General features: G+C 44.5%; 1 protein-coding gene across 2 annotated transcripts; it reads left to right on the top strand.

Annotated features, from left to right (window-relative positions):
* Positions 1 to 11,810: 11,810 nt before the first annotated feature.
* On the top strand, positions 11,811 to 19,452 carry MOBP (myelin associated oligodendrocyte basic protein). Of its 2 annotated transcripts, XM_075555578.1 has the most exons (3): positions 11,811 to 12,016; positions 12,247 to 12,252; positions 12,293 to 12,542. In XM_075555578.1, exons 1-3 carry the CDS (start codon positions 11,811 to 11,813, stop codon positions 12,540 to 12,542), a joined length of 462 nt encoding a protein of 153 aa, XP_075411693.1. The 2 variants fall into 2 exon arrangements, with proteins under 2 accessions (XP_075411693.1, XP_075411694.1); XM_075555579.1 differs by lacking the exons at positions 12,247 to 12,252; positions 12,293 to 12,542 and adding an exon at positions 19,413 to 19,452.
* Positions 19,453 to 19,721: the final 269 nt, after the last annotated feature.

Here is a 19,721-nt window from a genome sequence, read left to right as displayed (position 1 = left end):
AGACAGTTGACTGTGGACAATATGGGTCTTGGGCTACTTTAACTTATTCTCATTGCCTGGAAAAAATGGGGCATTTAACATGGTCTCGTGTTTTCTTCCCCCAAAGGTTGTCAACATTAAGACAACCAGGATCCCTTTATTCCACTGTTCTCCCTTCCTCTCGGCAGACTCTCAAGTCAGTATTGAATTTTTGGCCAGTCGCTGCTCTCGGTGGGAAAGCACCCTCCTGCAAAGGAAACATTTTTTATGAATCTTTTCCATTATTTGAACTACATTCCCATCAACAATGTATTGTTCACTATCCATGGTCCTAATTTACAAATTTGCAGACACTATCCCTTCCAAGGCCGTTGGATGGTGTCGCAAGGTTGATAGAACCCATACCCAGAGGTGCTGTGAATGAAAGATCTGGTAACCTGTTGCTGTGAGGATTAAACCCTATTGCTACAGACTTGGTTCCGACTCATAATGATCCCATACAACTGGCCTATGGGATGTCCAAAGCTGTCATGTTTTATGGGGGCACACTGCCCCATCTTTCTCCTGGGGAGTAGCTGTTGAGTTTGAACTGCCGAGCTGTTGGTTAGCAGCTGAGTGCTTCACAACTGCATCACCAGGGCTCCTAGGGTAAAGATTACAGCCAAGAAACATTGTGGAAGAATTCTACTCTATAGCATACAGGCAACTAGTTTTGCTGTTGGGTGTTATGTTATGGGGGTTTCTACTCCCATAAATATTTAGGAACCCCATAGAGGTAGTTCTACTCTGTTCTACAGGGTCGCTATTCTGACTCAGTGGCAGTGAGTGAGTGAATGAGTGAGTGAAGGAGTACAGAGATATCTTTGGAGATATCCTGCTGTGATTGCCATCATAGTTCGCTTCCTGCCTGTATAGTTGACACAGACAACACTGGACTGCTAAAAGCTAGGTGGGCAGTTCAAACAAGCCAGTCACTCCCAGGGAGGAAGATGAGGTTCTTTGTTCCCATAAGATCTATAGCCTCAGAAAAGCTATGTAGGGTTGCTATGAGTTAGAAATGACTTGATGACAGTGGGATTTTTTTTGGGGGGGGGACTTGGGGTTGCAGGGGAGTCTTACATCTACACCAGAGAACATTAGGCTTTGGCCTCAGAAAGAATTATCAAGCTTTTAGAAAGGAGTAAAGAAGGTCTCTAAGGGAGGAGGTGAATGTGGGGAGAACTCACACTGCAGTGAAAATCGATACAGGTTTCATCCATAGCAGAGGAATTGGGGCTGAGCAGTCTTTGGAGAGTCTCGTGAAGGACCTCTCAGGTCTGGGATGGGAGCTGTGCACCATGATTATTGTGAATGAAAGTGTCGTCCCAACAAACACCAAGCGCTGAGCTCACTTGCCGATTCTCAGGAAACCCTGGGTACCCTCTGACCGCCAGGGCTGACCTAAGTGCCTCCCTAGAGAAAACCCGACCTTTTTTATGGGTCAATTCCCACTCATAGTGACCCCATGTGTTACAAAGTAGAGCTGCTTCACAGGTTTGCTTAACTGTAATCTTTATGGGAGAAGATTGCTAACTCTTTCTTTCATGGTCTGTTAGTTGGACCAAATTGGCATTTTCTGGTTATAAGTACTGTGACTTTCACGAATGCTTGGCCAATATCAGTTAAATAGATGAACTTTCCCATGAGCCTCGCTGGTGTCTTTGACTGGCTAATTTTTTCCCTCTCCCTCCTGTCATTTTTTATTGATTTAAAAATTTTTAAATGTTTTGAAGCTAATTAAGATCGACAAGAAAGGACATTGCCTTGCTGTGGTGTGGTGGTTACGTATTGGGCTGTGAGCCACAAGATTGGCAGTTCGGTCAGCAGTTTGAAACCAGCAGCTAATCCAAGGGAGAAAGATGAGGCTTTTTACTCCAGCAAAGAGTTACAGTCTAGTAAACAGACAGATTCTGGGTTCCCATTTAATTCTGTAGCCCCAATCCAAGAACAATTAGTTCTTATAACATGGACCTTCTTGATAGTTACCTTAACAAAGAGATCACTGAAGATAAAGGTACTACAGCAAGTGTGGAGAAGAAAGCAGATGGTGCCCGTTTATTCATCGGAATAGTGTCTGGGGCTGTTAAGGCTTGTATTCAAACAAGCATCTGTCTTAGTTAGGAGTTACCTAAGTCCACCTGGAAGAAGCACACCAGCCTGTGTGATCCAAAGATGACAATAACAGTTGAGTCTTGGAATTTTTCTTACCCTGCGTACTAGAACATTAAGCATATTTGTATACGACCTTGAGGTTTTTGACTCTGTGATGTCTCTTTTATTATTTGCCTAATCGGTTCCTTCCTTCCTTCCTTCCTTCCTTCCTTCCTTCCTTCCTTCCTTCCTTCCTTCCTTCCTCTCTCTCTCTCTCACAAACATTCTGATGACTAAAATTTTATTTTTTTATCCTTTAGTGTACTTTCTTCTATTTAACTTTATGGCATCTTTTACTCGATAACACGATCTTTATCATTGCCACACCTCTTTACATTGGCTATGGTTGAGGTGGTGTTAAGTCTGGGTTAGGAATACAGACTAGCGTGGGGATCCTGGGGTCCCCACTTACTAGCTCTCTCTTCTCAGGTGGGTTAGCTGACTTTTTAGTCTCTCAGTTTTCTCATTCGCAAAATGAGGTTATTGTGAGGCTGCGAGAATGAAATGTGTTCAATATATAAACCACATGAACAGTGCGGGACAGATATCTTGTGCCATGCGTATTATCATTCTTGTTGGAATCTTGGATCTCATGGCATTTATCTCTTTTGAGCCTCCGCCAATCTCCCACTAACTTTTTTGCCAGTTATCAATCATATCATTGTATGTAGAAGAGCAAGGCAAGAAGTCGTTCTAGTAGGGCTGCAGTTCTCACACGCCTGCGTTTACCCCAGACAAAATGTTGAAACATGTGTTCGTGGCTGCAGAATGGCTTTCTCCGTAATATACTTGTCTTTGACTGATTAGGGCCCAATCAAGGTAGTGGCTTCTAAGGGTCTCTGCTGGGCCAGGCCAGTTCAAAGGAGATGTCAGCTCAGAAGATTATGTTGACATATTTTAATTGTTCTTGGGTTTTCGGAAAGTATAACTGATAGATTTTCTGGAAGGATACAGGACAGTCATAAAGAGTTTATTAGGAATGATGCTTTCAAAAGATGAAAAACTCCCTTGGTGGGAAAAAGGCCAGAGAAATTCAGTCACAACAATGCACCTGCTCGTCCTTGGAAGGTAATAGGGCTGTCCTATGAGAATTTCATTGGGAAACTTTATCCCATCTAGCATATAGCCCTGAGCTGGCCATTTCAGACTTCCCTTTGTTCTCCAAACTCAAAGAGCATCTAAAAGAGATGCAGTTTTAGTCCGTCAGAGATGCCCAAACTGCAGTTTTGATGTGGTATACATTGACCATTATAAAATTCTCTGGGGAAGAGTTACAAAAAACAAACCAAACTCACTGGCATTGATTTGATTCAGACTCATAGGGACCCTATAGAACGGAATAGAAAGCCTCGTCTTTCTCCCTTGGAGTGGCTGGTGGTTTTGAACTGCTGACCTTGCTATTAGCAGCCTCACTCACTAAGCCACCAGGGGTCATCGGGGGAAGGGTTAGAGAGGTGGAAATATTGCCCTCAGAAGTGTATAGACAATAAATGATATATATATATATATTTTAACAAAGGTTTCCATGGTTTGGTAGTAATATTTAATGTTGGTATCTGGTAAGACAAAGCCCTCTTTTTACTGAATTAATTAAAAAATGGTGTTGGCCATACTTGGCTGGTATCCTTCCTTATGAATCATGGAATTTCTTGTCAGTTCCAGGAGAAGCCCTGGTAGCACAGTAGGTTGTTTGTTGGACTGCTACCACAAGGGCAGCAGTTCAAAACCAGAGTGGCTCTGCAGGAGAGAGATGAGGCTTTTTACTCTAGTACAGAGTGACAATTTTGTGAAAAAATTAGGGACAAAAACCACATACATACATACATACATACATACATACATACATACATACATACATACAAGAAACCAATCACAACTAATAGTTATGGAAGGTGTTTTAGGTGCAAAGAGTTCTACAAGGCACCAAAGACTGGACAAAGCGCCCGCACTCCTGAAGCTTATATTTTTTGTGAGAGGAAACAAAAATGCGCAAATACACAACAGGGTTCCTTTTGATAAGCTAAACATCACTGGGGTCTACACATGGTCTCTATTTTATTTTCCATCCCCAACTTTTTACCCTTCTATTCAAAACTATGTTTTTTTGAGAGGTCTATGTAGATAAATTTGGTTCATTGCTGTAAATTACTGGACAGAATTCCATTGCATGAGTTTATTACTCTTGCCACCCCTCCCCAATTAAGGGGGTTTAATAGGAAATCTAACAGGTTACCACATGCAGTCATTGGTTCCCAGCCGTGCTCTGCTCTCAGCCAAATCTCCCTCCAGGGCTCAGCTTCCCAGCCACGTGGTCTCCTGGCCTCAGCCTCCATAGATCAGGAAGCCAGCCTGCTGCTCTGTCTCAGTCTCATGGTCTTGGTACTATACCTTTGCTCTGTCTCGTGGTTTCCACACCTTTACTTCCGGTGTGTAAACCTCTGGTCTTGACCTCTGCCACTATGATCGTGCTGTATCAAGGGTTCTTCTTTCTTTCTTTTTAAAAATTAAATACTTTTATTGGGGGCTCTTACATCTCTTATCACAAACCATACAATCATCCATTGTGTCAAGCACATTTGTACATAAGCTGCCATCATTATTTTCATAGCATTTTCTTTCTTTCTTTTTAAAAAAATCATTTTATTAGGGGATTATACAACTCATCACAATCCATACATACATCAATTGCATAAAGCACATTTGTACATTCATTGCCCTCATCATTCTCAAAACAAGTGTTCTCCACTTAAGCCCCTGGCATCAGCTCCTCATTTTTTCCCCTCCCTCCCTCCCTGTTCCCCCTCCCTCATGAACCCTTGATAATTTACAAATTATTATTTTGTCATATCTTGCCCTGTCCAACGTCTCCCTTCACCCACTTTTCTGTTGTCCTCCCAGGGAGGAGGTTATATGTAGATCCTTGTGATCAGTTCCCCATTTCCAACCCACTCTCCCTCCACCCTCCCAGTATTGTCACTCACACCACTTGTCCTGAAGGAATCATCTGTCCTTGATTCCCTGTGTTTTCAGTTCCTATCTGTACCAGTGTACATCCTCTGGTCTAGCCAGATTTGCAAGGTAGAATTGGGATCATGATAGTGGTGAGGGGAGGAAGCATTTAGGAACTAGAGGAAAGTTGCTACATCACACCCTGACTGGCTCATCTCCTCCTCGAGACCGTTCTGTAAATGGACGTCCAGTGGCCTACAAATGGGTTTTGAGTCTTCACTCCGTACTCCCCCACTCAGTCACAATGATATGATTTTTTGTTCTGTTGATGCCTGATACCTGATCCCTTCGACACCTCGTGATTTCACAGGCCGATGTGCTTCTTCCATGTTCTTCCATGTGGGCTTTGTTGCTTCTGAGCTAGATGGCCACTTGTTTACCTTCAAGCCTTTAAGACCACAGGAGCTATATATTTTGATAGCTGGGCACCATCAGCTTTCTTCATCACAGTTGCTTATATATCCATTTGTCTTCAGCGATCGTATCATGGAGGTGAGCACACAATGATATGATTTTTTTGTTTTTTGATGCCTAATAACTGATCCCTTCGACACCTCGTGATCATGCAGGCTGGTATGCTTCTTCCATGTGGGCTTTGTTGCTTCTGAGGTAGATGGCCGCTTGTTTACCTTCAAGCCTTTAAGACCAAGGGTTCTTCTTTCAACGGTCTTGGGATTTCATGCTTGGCTCAAAGGGCTGAATAGATTACATCTAAGTTTTCAATTTGCCTAGTATTGAACTTTTAGCTTATATCTGGTGTCTTTTCTTTATGTTTCACATGAGGCTGCAGCAAAAACCATTGTGTCAGCCTTTCTGTGCACACGTACCAGGGTTTCACTAAGATTACCATACACTTAGGGGTCGAATTCTTGAGAGTTCATATGCCCCTGTTCTTTCCATGAGCTTTTCTGAGTTATGCTTCTGTGGAGGGAGGTGCCAGCCCCCCACAACTAATTGCAGGTTCGATAGGCATATTGTACGGTTGTGATATATAAAGATTATAATAAAGTCCTAGAGTGCATGAGAGATAGAAGAGAGATGGAAGTAATGGAGTCAGACACATTTCATAGTAGCATGCTCACCTCAGCCCCACTTGGTGGTCCACGTGGGGATAGGCGTTGCACCATAGGTTACACAGCAATGAGAGGGGGTCAATCTAGTGATATACACGCAATAGAAGAGGAGGGATTGGGGGTATACATGTGACAAGAAAGGCAGATCCTAGATTTAGGATGGCAGTCTAACTTTGAATGTCACTGAGCCGGTTGGACCTGTGTTCTGGATCTCCATAGAGACCATTATCAGTAGGGTGTAAACCCTACCTACAGGGACCAGGCTAATGGTCACAAGCCTTTAGGGAGAAGTAGCCCATTGTCCTTAACAGCAGGGAGCGGGACCTACCTGTGGTGGGACCAGACTGTAGTCTGGCAACTGACTGCCTTCAAGGAGGATACTTGACAATCATTTACCATTAGCTGCAAGCAGTGTCCCAAGTCTAACATATATTTGGGGGACACAACTTGGGAGAAATCTTTCTGTTTCCCACATGCTTCCACAGCTGTGTGCAAAATTACAGTTATGAAGTGGCAACAAAAATAATTTTATGGTTGGCGGGGAGGAGGGGGCTCACCACAACATGAGGAACTGTATTAAAGGGTCGAGGCATGAGGAAGTTTGAGAACCACTGCGATAGAACCTACTTAATGGAAGTAGGTATGGCTTTGCGTTTCACAAGGGACTGACAGGGAGACTGCTGTGTTGGCATGTGGTGACTCTTGTGTATGTTGCTATAGGTTGGTATATACATCTTAACACATTAACCAGGAACCCCAACTAAGTGCTAGCTCTGTGTTATTGGGGGAGAAAAGCTAGTGGAGCAGAGCTTCTTCACAGACTATAAATGTTTTACTAAGGGGTAGAGGCACTGGGAAGGGGCGAACATGTTGCTGGCAAGTTGCATGCGGTTTCAACTGGTGCCAGGACAGGGTCTTTCCAGGCGTAAGAATTACTCTTTGGACCACACACTGATGGGCAGCTAGAGGTGAGGCTGCCCCCTGCTGGACAAGGTGTGAGGAACTGGAGAGTGAAGCAAATCCTCATGGACTGTGAATTTGAGATCTTTCCCTTGGGAATTGAAATCATTTCACACGCCCATCCACTGCGAACCAAAAGGTCGCAGGTCTGAGCCCACCCAGAGGTGCCTCAGTAGAAAGGCCTGGCAATTTCCCATAAATCAGGTGTTGAAAACCCTACGGAGTGAAGTTCTGCTCAGGCACAAAAGGGTCACTATAAGTCTGCACTGACCGGTGTGCCGGGGAAAAGATGTCTGGTTGGGGGTCTAGCTGGGCAGAGTGGGTACAGGTATCCCATCAGGTGGGGCAGTATGTGGGGAACCGAATTCAACCAGCAGAGGAATTCCAAGTGGCAGGCAATTGAGAGACTTCCAAGGCCTCTCTCAGTGTGAGCCAGGTGTACCTGGAAATAGGAGGTGATTGGTAGGTTTTCTGTTATTTTGAAATTTTGGGTCTCAGATAGACAGAAGAATTGGGCATGCATGCAGCCTTTGAAAATTTTAGTAACAGGCTCTGTGACCTAAATATTTGTAGAAATCACTTAGTCCTGATGTGTTTAGTATTATATTCTTCACGGGAAAATCCTGAGTTGGGACTTTGAAACACAGGTAGAATTTGGGTAAAAATTTGGCAGATATTTAGGGTCTTTATGATGGGTCAAAAAAACCCAGAACAACCCCAAACGCACACCAAACTCATTGCCATTTGGTCAATGACAACTCAAAGAGACGCTATAGGACAGGGTAGACCTGCCCTCGTGCGTTTCAAAGATGGTAACTCTTTGTGGGTCTAGAAAGCCCAGTCTTTCTCCCTTCAGATGCTATACATAAGCTCTAGTTTTTCATTGGTTCATAAATTCCTGTTTGGACAAAGGGCTTCCTTGGATGGACCCTTTTATCATGTCCTGCTCCTTGAAGTTTCTCTTGCAAGAGAATCCCAACAGAAACAACGACATCTTACCTGGTTCTCCACTTCAACTGTAAACACGGCACGGAGGTAACACCTGGTCTCCTCTGACCTCAGAAGGGGAAAGGAGAGTCAAGCTCAGCCTCACCCCAAGACTGATTCCTGTGAGGCCAGACATGCATCCACCCTGAAAAGGCTGAAAAGCTACGTTTGACACCTACTGTCCTGCCCATACAAGGAGCAGAAAACTCTGCCAGGCTTGATGCATGGTGACAGTGACCACCCAGAACTCCCAGTCCATGCTTAGGATTATGAGGTTTCTTAGTGAAGTTAACAGGTTACAATTCAGGATCTGGAATACTCAGGAGACAGTTCTTTGGTCAGGACGATGCCCTCTCAGCCATACTTGCCGGCACTCCCACACCTTTGACCTCCTTGGGAAAGTGTCAGAAAGCATTTTTTTTAAGCTCTTGGCCTCTCATCCCCATTGCCCTTGGCCTCTGCTCTGCTTGGGTTAGCGTGTCTCCTCCAATTAAGTGCTCATTGAATTTCAGTAAGCCTTGTCCTGAAGGTGCTTACCTCCGGCTCTGTGGGGAGGCTAACTGAGTTCCCTTCTTTCTCAGCAAGCCTGCAGCCCGGAGGTGCTCAGCTTCCTCTCTGTGAGCTGGGCAGCACAGTGCATGTCTGCTGCCCTTTCTTCTGCAGCGTCTGCCGCCACTGCCTCTTGGCTGCTTGTCTGCTGCCACCTCTGGAGTCGCACCTGCCCAAATCCTGGATTGCCAAAGTTCAGCACAGAAATCTCAGGGTCTAAAGGATGTGTTTCACCCTCGGTTCTTCTTTCTCGATGGCATGAGACCCCAGACATCTGCTTCTGAGATGGCTCATTTTAAACCTGGTGGGATGGCAAAACCGACGTCCACATACCCCATTTTCATGGCCTCACCCCCAGGGGTGCCCCAGGGTCCTTGGTGGCCACAGACATTCTCACATAGGACGACTCAGGCATTGGGTCGCTCTTCCTAAGACTGTGGCTAGTACTTCACAGCACCAAAAAGTTCACGGAAGATGGAGTGAAAAGACAGTGAAAAGTCCCCACGAACTTTTTGAAGCCTCCTTTCATTGCTTCCTGTCTTGTAAACTTCTTGCGCCACGTGACCAGCATGTTCTGACGCTCCAGAGCAGGCTGCTCCTTGGATGGCTCGGACTGATTTTCTTGCAGCAGATGCACATCTGGTTCACTGCCCCCCCCATCTTCCTCAATGAATTGTAAATATTTGAGTGTAACAAATGGGTTTCGCGGCCTTTAACCTACTGTGCACACCTTGCCTATCTCTCCAGCTAGTGGAGAGTTTCTTGAGAACTGAGTTAAGCATTCAGTTTTTGTTTTGTATTGTGTTTTAAGCATTCAGCTTTGTGTGCACCAAAGCGATTGAACCTTGGGCTTCCCACAATGTATCTATTTAATACACCCCGGATTGAATGGTGGAAGGCAACTCCATCAACCTCTGAGTATTGATTGTATGCTGTATGTAGTATGATTGCATGTTGAAGAGCTCATGTTTTGTGCAAAGCATATGTGTCCATGGGTGAAACTGAGAAGGAAAGAGGCAAAGTAGGGGTGGCGGTCTAGGGGAATGTGGTATTTCAGGGAAGGGAAATATTTAGAGAGAGAGAGAGGGGAATCATATGGGTTCATTTGTATAATTAAGATAGTTGGATGCATGAAAGCCAAGATGGATAACCCTTTAGAAACAGTAACAGGAGTAAGGATTCCCTGAGGGTACAGGAAGGAGTTGGTGGAGGGGGAGCTGATAGCAAGGATGACTGTAGAACCCCATGCGAGGGGAATGAATAACAGAATTGTAGGTGAACGGATACACTGGATACTGTAAGATATGGCAAATAAATGAAAATATAACAATATAATAATAAGGGATTCTGGGAGGATAGGGTGGGGGAGGGAGGGGACAAAGGGGAGCTGATATCAAGGAGTTCAAGAAAAAATGTTTTGAAACGGACTGTGGTAGCAATTGTGCAATACGGCTTGATGTGATTGAACTGTGGAATGTTATGATATCTGTAAGAGCTCCCCATAAAATGATTAAAAACATTAAAGAGAGAAGAGAGCTGGGGTTAGCATCATAAGAGAGGGAGGGGAAAAAGGAGAAAGAAATGAAGAAAGGAGTGTTGATACTTTTTAAAGAGCCCCGTGTTAGATGTGTAAGAGGGAGGCAGCTCTATATAGAAGTGGAACCCAGCTAAGGGAGTGAGAAAGATCTCACTAAGCAAACTATAAAAGTCTGAATCAAGACTGCGAATTCAATTGCATAAATGAATGATTTTTGCATGATAAAACAGGTACTGCAATGGGAAAGGCCACTAGCAACATACATTGACCTCATGTTTGTTAACAGCGGAAACCTCTACATGTCCAGGAAGTGCTTTCCACTCCACATATATGTGTTGACCCTTGATTAATTGTCATTTTGATTAATTACCATTTACGTCACCTGAGTGCTCCATCAGGGTTTTGGAGAGTCAGTGGGACTCTTCTTACATTCCTAGAGGGATATTGTAGAAATTCAGGTTTTCATTCTGCCCCCTACATGTTTTTGGACTTTCCTCAAGCCTCAAATTTCCCTTTTTAAAAAAAATTATTATTTTTCCTTCTCATCGTGAGGTAAAACTTCAGAACTTGCATAGAGTAAAATGCACAAAAGTAAACGCACAGCTCATTGTGTTTTTACGTACACATTTCCCCCCTGCATTCTGTGCCTCTCAGACGATGGTTCAGAACATTTTGGGTTCTCAGTATGAGTCTCCCTCACGCCCTCTCTCAGTCAGATCCTTGCTTCCCCCCATTACATCCAAATACTGCTTCTAGTTCTCTTGATTGCTGTTGTCTGGTTTTGAAGTGCATGCACCCAGTGTCAGACAACGTGCACTCTTTGATGGCTGGTTTCTTTTGTTCAACTTCATGTTTGTGAGATTCAAACATGTTGAATGTACCTCAAGGCCAATGCAATCAAGATCTCTGAGAATGGGACTATTCTCAGTCTTTAGCATTCAGCATCTAGCATTTCAACATTAGTAGTTTTTAAAGCTCCCAGGTGATTCCAGGTGCAGCCAAGTTTGGGTTCGAACAAAAGAAAACATCATGCTAAAATATTTACTAAGAGCTTCTTCTTTTTCTTGGCTGTGCATTTTATCGTATGAAGAATGATTATGGTTTCAAGAATAAATAAGTAAATGCAGTTTAGAGAGCAGGTCTTTTCCTAAGTCTAGAATACTATCTGGCCATGTTTACATTTAGCTTTGTGAAGGTTTTCCATTGCTGCCTTTTATGCAATTCTAAATTGTTTTCTTGGAACATCACGGGGGAAAAAGAACTCAAGTTCCTCTATCTCTTAGGAAACACGATTTAAAAAATGCGCACAAGCATGAATAAACCCCAATCCAGGGCCTTTCTATCGAGCTGGGCAAGACATGGGCCAGTTGTTCAGAGTGTCGTTGCGATCCTGATCCCCAGCAACCATTGATGTTATTTGAACCCTGGGAGGAGCAGGGAATGGGGTCTTTGAGCGGAAACTTCCGTTGCCTAGTGTCCTGTTTAACGTCTCCCCATCTCTCCTTGCACCGATGGTTTACAGTAAGATGAGTCAGAGAACAGTAAAAGACGGCCCTAAGCTCTCCAAGAACCAGAAGTTTTCTGAGCACTTCAGCATACACTGCTGCCCTCCGTTCACTTTCCTCAACTCCAAACGCGAGATTGTGGACCGAAAATACAGCATCTGCAAGAGCGGCTGCTTCTACCAGAAGAAAGAAGAGGACTGGATATGCTGTGCCTGCCAGAAGACCAGGTAAGTCATCCTTACTGTGGACTCTCAGCTCCGAGCCCACCCTTCAGACTCTGCTCCGTGATGTTGGGCCCGGGACTGTGCTAACCACACTCCCCTGACACCCGCCCCCCCTGAACCCCGGCAGTTGGCTCCTTGTCCAGTTCTGCTTTTGGAAGGTACTGGTGGGAGGGGGAGCAGGGCCTGCCTTCCTGCTTGCAGCTCCTGCCAGCATCCCTTAAGCACCAGAGGAGAACCCAGTCTCCAGCCTCCAGCATCTTTTGGCCCTCTCAACACCAGACGCCGCGCAACGTCCCCTCAGAGGCCCAAGCTGCAGCCAGCGGCACCCCCTGCGGTGGTCAGAGCACCGGTCAAGCCAAGGTCCCCTCCGAGGATTGAGCGTCAACCACGCCCCCGCCCAGAAGTCCGATCACCACCAGCCAAGCCGCGTCCCCCTCCGAAGCCCAAGCAACAGCCGCGCAGCTCCCCCCTCAGAGGTCCAGGCACCAGCCGTGGGGGTTCCCCCGTCAAAGCTTCTAGGTTCTGGTAACACCATTTCTTCCCTTTTGTTCCCCCCTGTCTTAAGGTTAGTAGATATTTCCTATATTTACTAACACCCGGGCCATCTATCTTAATAACTCTCTTCCAGCCTTACCAAACCTGTATGATCGTACCCTGCATTAAATCCTTTCTGTTTGAAATACCTAGTGTGGTTTCTGTTTGCCTTGTGTACTATGTTGGTACGATCTTTCAGATGGCTATAGTCATTGCTTCCCTCATGTATTGCGGCATAACCCTAAACCCACTGTCATTGATTCAATATCTATAGGGTTTCTGAGGCTGTAAATCTTTATGGAAGCAGGCAGCCTCGCCTTTCTCCTATGGAGTGGCTGGTGCATTTGAACTGCTGCTTTTGTGGTGAGCAGGCCAGTGCCTAACCCACAAGGCCACTAGAGTTCCAAAATGATTGATTGGTTTATCAGTTGATGTCGGGCCAGATAAGGCCGTGAAATCATCACCAAAGAGAAGCAGTTTCAAGCCAACATATTAGGGGTGGATTAGTGAGATGTTTGACAAAATGTAGCAGGCTATTTTTTAAGCCAATCATTTTGTAGGGCCCGAGAACGACATTAGAACTATCCAAATGTACCTTAGCAGAAAAAATAGGTGCCGGACCCCCCGATTTCGAGTGTTATTTGAAATAACAGATTGCATAAATGAGTGCCTCCCATCTTGTGCCTGAGAGGCGGGGGTGTGGTGACTCCCAGGTAATCTCGGAGTATGTATATAAGGATAGGTTAAACCATTTCACCCGCCTAGCTTTCCAGCAGGCGCCCCGTTGGCACGGTGAGCTGTGCATTGGCTGCTCCCCGACAGTCTGGAGCCACCGATTTCTTCAGGAGAAAGAGGAGACTTTGTCCTCCCCTTGTTAACAGTGACCGTCTCAGAAGCCCACACGGGCAGTGCCACTCTGCCCTCTAGGGTCCATATGGGTCAGCAGGGACGCGATCACAGCGAGGTTTTAGAACATTCCCACATGCTCCGTGGTGAGATCATTTATCCACTCAGTTACTCATATATTAAGTTCCATACACTGTGCTGGGAGAAGTGGGCAGGGCAGCACACAGCAACTGGTTGTAATTTATGATGATCACACAAGAGACTGAGTTGGCCAGAGTGCAGGGTGGAAAGGCTCCAGTATTATCACAATCAGAATGTGCACAGGGCCATGGGGTCCCCGAACAGGGAGTTACTGGTTTTGCTTCAGGGAGCAGGGGCTTTATAGACTAGGATGGGAAGCGGGTAAGAGCAAGGTGATCTAGATAGAGAGGAAAGCAGCAGGTTTGGAGAGTTAAAGGCATGCACATTCATCTGCTCTAACTTAGGGAAGGTCAACATGTTAGTCCTTTGACTCTTTGGGACTAAATCTATTTTTTAATTTAGTTGGGGGTGTTATTTGTATTTGAGATTTTCACATCCACTCTGATGTCCACACCTGTATAGCACATTACGGCATGTGGATGCCACTGATATTTACTGATGCAGGATGCATAAAAGCTCACATTGAAGACATCCTCGCTGGTGAGGCTTGGGGATCAGCATGCTCAACAAGCACCGCCTCTCCCCATTCCTGAAGGGATTACACTTGGACTGAAGTCATTGTTCAACGAATGATCCAGATATCCATGATCTGTACTAAAGAAATGTGAGCAGTACCAAAGGTGGGGTACCAAATGCTAATGCTCTGTCAGTATTTCCCAAAGTGGGCTCTACCACCCCCTGGTGGGGAGTACTGGAATGACCGGGTGGCATTGGTGCTGCAGATACCTACACTTTATCCTGGAATGTTGGCTATGGTACAAAGTTTGCTAGGGGCCTCTGAGTAATTGTTTTGTCTTCCTAAAATGGGAAAGGTAGGCCAAATAAGTTTGAGAAGCTATGCCTTAAGCAGACTTGTGAGAGTTTAAATTGTGAAGAAGTCACAGGCTAGTAGCCACTGAGACGTTTATAGAAAACCATGTCTTAAATTACCTGGCCATTAATTTACAAACCTGTTGCTGTCCAGCTGATTCCTGTAGCACAGAGCAGAGCTTCCCCACAGGGTTTCCATGACTTTAATCCAATTCTTTAATTTAAAGCATGCAGCATCTTTATTCCATGGAACGGCTGGTGGGTTTAAACTGCCCCTCTCTTGATTGTCAGCCAAATGTTTAATCGCCAACTCCCCAGAGCTCTTTAGTTGTTAGTTGAGACACTCCTAAGTGGCCTGAATAAGAGGGGCTCCCCTAGGACCGATACGTTTTGATACATCGAGATGGTTAGGAATGTGCTGGTCAGAGGAGGTTAGTTCTATAAGAGGCATGTCACCAGCGGTGGTTGCTTGAAGCCCAGGGATGGGCTTTGGTGGCTGGGGTCCAAGCAGGACATCAAAGGGATGTGGAAGACAATGAGAGCAAACAGTACAGATTTGAGCCAGAGATTTTTTTGGACCCAGACTTTCTGGCTTCAGTCATGCAGTGGATCCTGCTGTTGGCATGTTGTGACTCTCTCCCCTCAGCATTCTCAGTGGGCAGCAGAGGAGGTCCCTCCGCAGATGCCATTTGCCTCTTCAGGCATGGTCATTTCTCTGGGGACACAGGGCCTGGAGGACCTCAGTCATAACTCCATTCAGTACAAAAAGTCCAGTGTTGTGTTGGTCTGCCCCATCTGAGTCTTAACCCGAGATACTTATTTTTCCTTCTCAGGTTCCCAAAGGTCCTAAGATTATGCATTTCGAGCTGCTGTTTCACCAGCTTGCCAATTCCCCTGAGTTCATGCTCTCTCAAACCCCAGGGGTGAGAAGCAAAATAAGCAGGCCAAATTTATTCTCAAACAGAGTTACTAAATGACACCGGAAAGAAGGCCAACAAAGGTCTTCGGAGGCAGATTTGCTTTCTGCAAAGATGCCCTTCCTGAGCTCCTGTGCTCAGAGAATAAACAATTTTGACCAAGGCTATTGGGACCCTCAGGAACTTCCTTGGATTGGTGTTCTCAAAAATGAGGCAATAATTTAAATTTAGAACCAACTGGTCTGATGATCTGCTTCTGGATTGGACACGGTAACAGCCTTCGATTGAAGGAAACCTGAGCATTACCCTCCTAGTCTAATCTATTTTCTCAATTCTTTAGCATTTCAGTCTTGTTCCTCAGGGTTTCATGATTGGGCATGGTGGATCCGGTGGTTTGGGGTCTATTGGCCACACAAATTTGGACAGCACCATGAGTCCCTTTGATTCATTCGTTCATAGCATTTCTCTTGTACCAAGTTGAACCCCACACACTAAAAGCCTGGAGGTCCAATTTATTCTGCAAATATAGTCTCTCAAGACCATGTGCATAGCTGTGGACAATCAATGGGGATGAGGGGTGCCCGATGCTCAGGTGGCATTTATGAATGACCCATCCCTCAGTGAGACTGCTGATCCCTCTAGGGGACAGCAGAGAGATCGGATGGCTCCACTCTTAACCTGCATTCAGTGGTTCTAATCTCCCGATTCCCACCCCTTCAGTCTCTTGCTAATTCCCTTCTTTCATTTCAGCAGTCAATAAGAGTCAAAGCCCAGGAAAGATGACTGACGGTGTCCCTACATCTCTAGGAGACCATTATTGAGTCTCAAATGGAAGTAAACACTGGTTTTGTGCTTTGTGTAGGCCTGGGCCCAGATAGGCATTTGTCACATTTAGGACTAGGGTAACCAGCTGAATGGACGACATGCTGATTCCTTCCATAGTAAGGCTGAAACACTCCATTTCCCCCTTTAAATATAGAGGGAAAGTTTTATATTACATATTGTTTTGAGTTTATTTGGAATTATTAGGATCTACACAGACTTATACATATTTACATCCTTGCAATGATACACATTAATGTAATTGACAAGCTAGAATTTATTTCAGAAGAGTGCTAACCCATAAGGAATTAATATCAAGGGTCTGATAGTGTACACTGATAATTACAGGTATGTGGACCAGCTGCTGGAAGCTGGAGAGAGCTGTGTGCTGCTGCTCAGGCACGCAGACCCAAACTTGGTCTGTGGTACGGGTTGTCTTTCTCTTAGTCTTCCTGAAATAAAAATGGCAGCCTCTGCTTTCTCCTCCTCACTGTGCAGAGCTAGGCAAACTAGCCATTTCAATCGTGTTTCTGAACCGCCCCCTCTATTTCCCCAGGTGACAACCATTGACTTTCTAGTCGTGCTTCAGAAAGACCTCTTTATGGATTATGGAGAAATCCCACCAAGCTATCCATAATGCTTAATTTATCCTCAGTGATTATGCCTTGAAATATGAAACAAAACAAAACAAGCCAAAGACTACTGTCATGGACTCAATCCTGATTTACAGCACCCTTTTAGGATGGAATAGAAGGGCTTCCTGGCATATCTGAGGCTGTGAAACTCTCCAGGAGTAGACAGCCTTGGCTTCTCCCCATGGAGTGGTTGGTGGGTTTGACTCACCGACCTTACGATTAGCAATCCAGTCTTAGGTCGCAGTACTGCTAGGACGCCTTCAGTCATGCTCTGGCAATCTAATTTTGACCTCTTCAGTCAACCTAAATCAGGAATTAATCTAGCATTTCCAAGGTAAGAACAACATTAAGAAAGGGCTCGATCTCTCATGTCAGGCTCTTGTCCTGTCTGCCTCCCAGATCGCATTATTGCTTTCACACGTTTCAGGTGACGGAACTCTTGAATCTTGCTCTACTTAAGGACTGATTCTATTGAACATCTTTTTAGGAGTCCATAGGTCACCCACATAGCTTGTTTAGTGAAGTGTTTGCTTATTTTTTGCCAGTTAAAAAATTGTGTGGTTGTTACATTATTATTATTATTGAGTTTTGAGAATTTTAGCAAGATGTTCTAGATACAAGTCCTTTAACAAATAAATGTTTGGCTTGTATTTTTTCCCACTAATCAGTGATTTTCCTTTTATTTTCTTAAGTGTCTTTTGAAGAACAGAAGTTTCACATTTGGATAAAGTCCAATTGATCAGCTCTTTTTTTTTTATGATTCATGCTTTGTGTGTGTGTGTTGAAGGTTACAAATCTCTGCTTAACCTCAGGTCACAGATTTGCTTCTAGAAATTTTAAGTTTTACATTTAGGTATATTTTTCCATCTAGAACTAAATATTTAAGCAATGATGTGGGGTATTGGTTGAGGTTTAGGGTTTTTATTTTGTTTTGGGTTCATATCAGTGTCTAGTTGTTCCAGCATGATTTGTTGAAGACTACCTTTTCTATACCAAGTTGCTTCTATATATTTACCCAAACTCAAATGATGTATAGCATTCACTCGGTCACTGCCACAGAGCCAATTATGATTCACAGCAACCCTGCAGGACAGGGTACAATTGCTCTGGTGGGTTTCGGAGTCTGTAACTCTGCACGGGGAGTAAAAAGCCTCATTTGCTGACTACGTATGTGTTGGTTTATCTCTAGACTTTCTATTATGTTCCACTAATCTCTATGCCTTTCCTTTTACTGGTACCCCACTGTCTTGATTATTTCAGCTTTATAGTACTTATCGAAACCAGTCAGTGTGAATCTTCCTCCATTTTTGTCATTTTAAATATTGTTCTGAGTCATCTCATTCCCTTACTTTCCATGTAAATTCTAAAATTGTCGTGCCAATTTCCACAATATTATCCTGGTGTGATTTTGACTGGGATGGGGATGTATCTGTACATTAATTTGGGAAAATTGTAACACTATTGAACCTCCTAATCCACGAACATCTTCATTCCTGTGGACCTTTTTTGTTTTACAGCGTTTAATACACAGATCTTGCACTTGTTTTGTCTGATTTATACCTAAGTAACTCACAGCAGTTTTGTTCCGTTGCGAGTAGTACTTTGAAAATGTTACTATCTGTTCATGCTGGTATAAGTAAATTGAATGGATTTCTGTATGTTGACCTTGCGTTCTGTGACCTGGCTGCACTCACTTCTTAGTTTTAGTAACTTTTTCCCCACAGGCTCTGAAGTTGTCTCTATTGACAATCATGATGTTTGTCAAGAGAGATGGTCTCACGGTTTTCCTTTTCAATCAGGATGACTGACTAGATTCCTTCTATGTTTTGGACTGCCTTTCATTTAACATCGGCATATGAATTTTATTTCTGATTTTTAAAATTCCCTAAGCTGGTCAAGAAAGTAATGTTATAAATCCCCATGAACTCCACCTGCCGTGGAACATATGCCACACCCTTAATACCTGTATCTTGCTGCTTTCTGTTTATTCATTTTTAAGAACTTTGGTCTTATGGTGAGTGTTCAACAGAGCCTTGTTTCACAGTAGTTCCGTTACCTGTATGAATTGCAGCTGATGGAACGCAACCCCTCAGTGGAGAAACCTGCCCGGAACCACCCGGTTATATTGCTTTTACTTAGCATTGCTCATCTTCTTGAACACAGTCTAGTCTCTCTCCCCCAAATAGGGATGCACCAATGTGACCTCAGTTTTATCATGTGAGCACAGATATTTTATTTGTGTGTGTATTCATGTCTTTTTGTGTCTGGGGAGTAAAGCTGGCTTTCGCTCAAAGTCTGTGTGCAGGGTGGTAGTACTTTGAGTCCCTGTGTGTGTGTGTGTGTGTGTGTGTGTGTGTGCATGTTTCAAGATCGTCAACAATGATTAACCAAGTAAAATGATCATAAAGATCACTGCAGGCTCAGGCCAGGAAACACGCATGACCATAGTATTTTTTCCAGAGGCGATCAGAATAGAGAAAGCTGAACAGAGGAACTCCGGAGGCTGGATTTCTGTGAAGGGAAATGAACTACAAAGTCGTCTGCAAATTCTCAGTTGTGTTAATTCAGTTTGGAGAGACCGTGCACATCACTTACCAATGCGATGGATTTTTCTCTTTCTCTTTTGTCAACCAGATTGAAAAGGAGGATCAAGCCGCCTACGAGGAAGAAGTGACCAAGGAGGGATTTCAGGTGAATGGATGGTCTCAGGTCTTAGACTCACTGCTTCTCAACTCACATGCCTTTGGACAAGTTATCTGGCTTCCAATACGGTGCAGGGACAGATACCTGCTGATGTGACAACTGCAGATACCCCCTCCCCCCCAGTCCCCATGGTGTAGGGGCTATGGGACAACCTGCCTGGAGGTGAGAAGGGGCATCCCCAGTAGGTGGGTCCCCGGCAGCCCTCCATAGCTCAGTGACACAGCTCATTGCTTGTGCCTG

This window comes from Tenrec ecaudatus, chromosome 8 (genome assembly GCF_050624435.1).
Source record: "Tenrec ecaudatus isolate mTenEca1 chromosome 8, mTenEca1.hap1, whole genome shotgun sequence".
Taxonomy (NCBI): Eukaryota; Metazoa; Chordata; class Mammalia; order Afrosoricida; family Tenrecidae; genus Tenrec; species Tenrec ecaudatus.
This window is presented reverse-complemented; position numbering and strand designations above follow the sequence as displayed.

Coding starts and splice junctions, on each gene's coding strand:
- MOBP (XM_075555578.1), top strand. CDS start 11,811: ATGAGTCAGAGAACAGTAAAAGACGGCCCTAAGCTCTCCAAGAACCAG.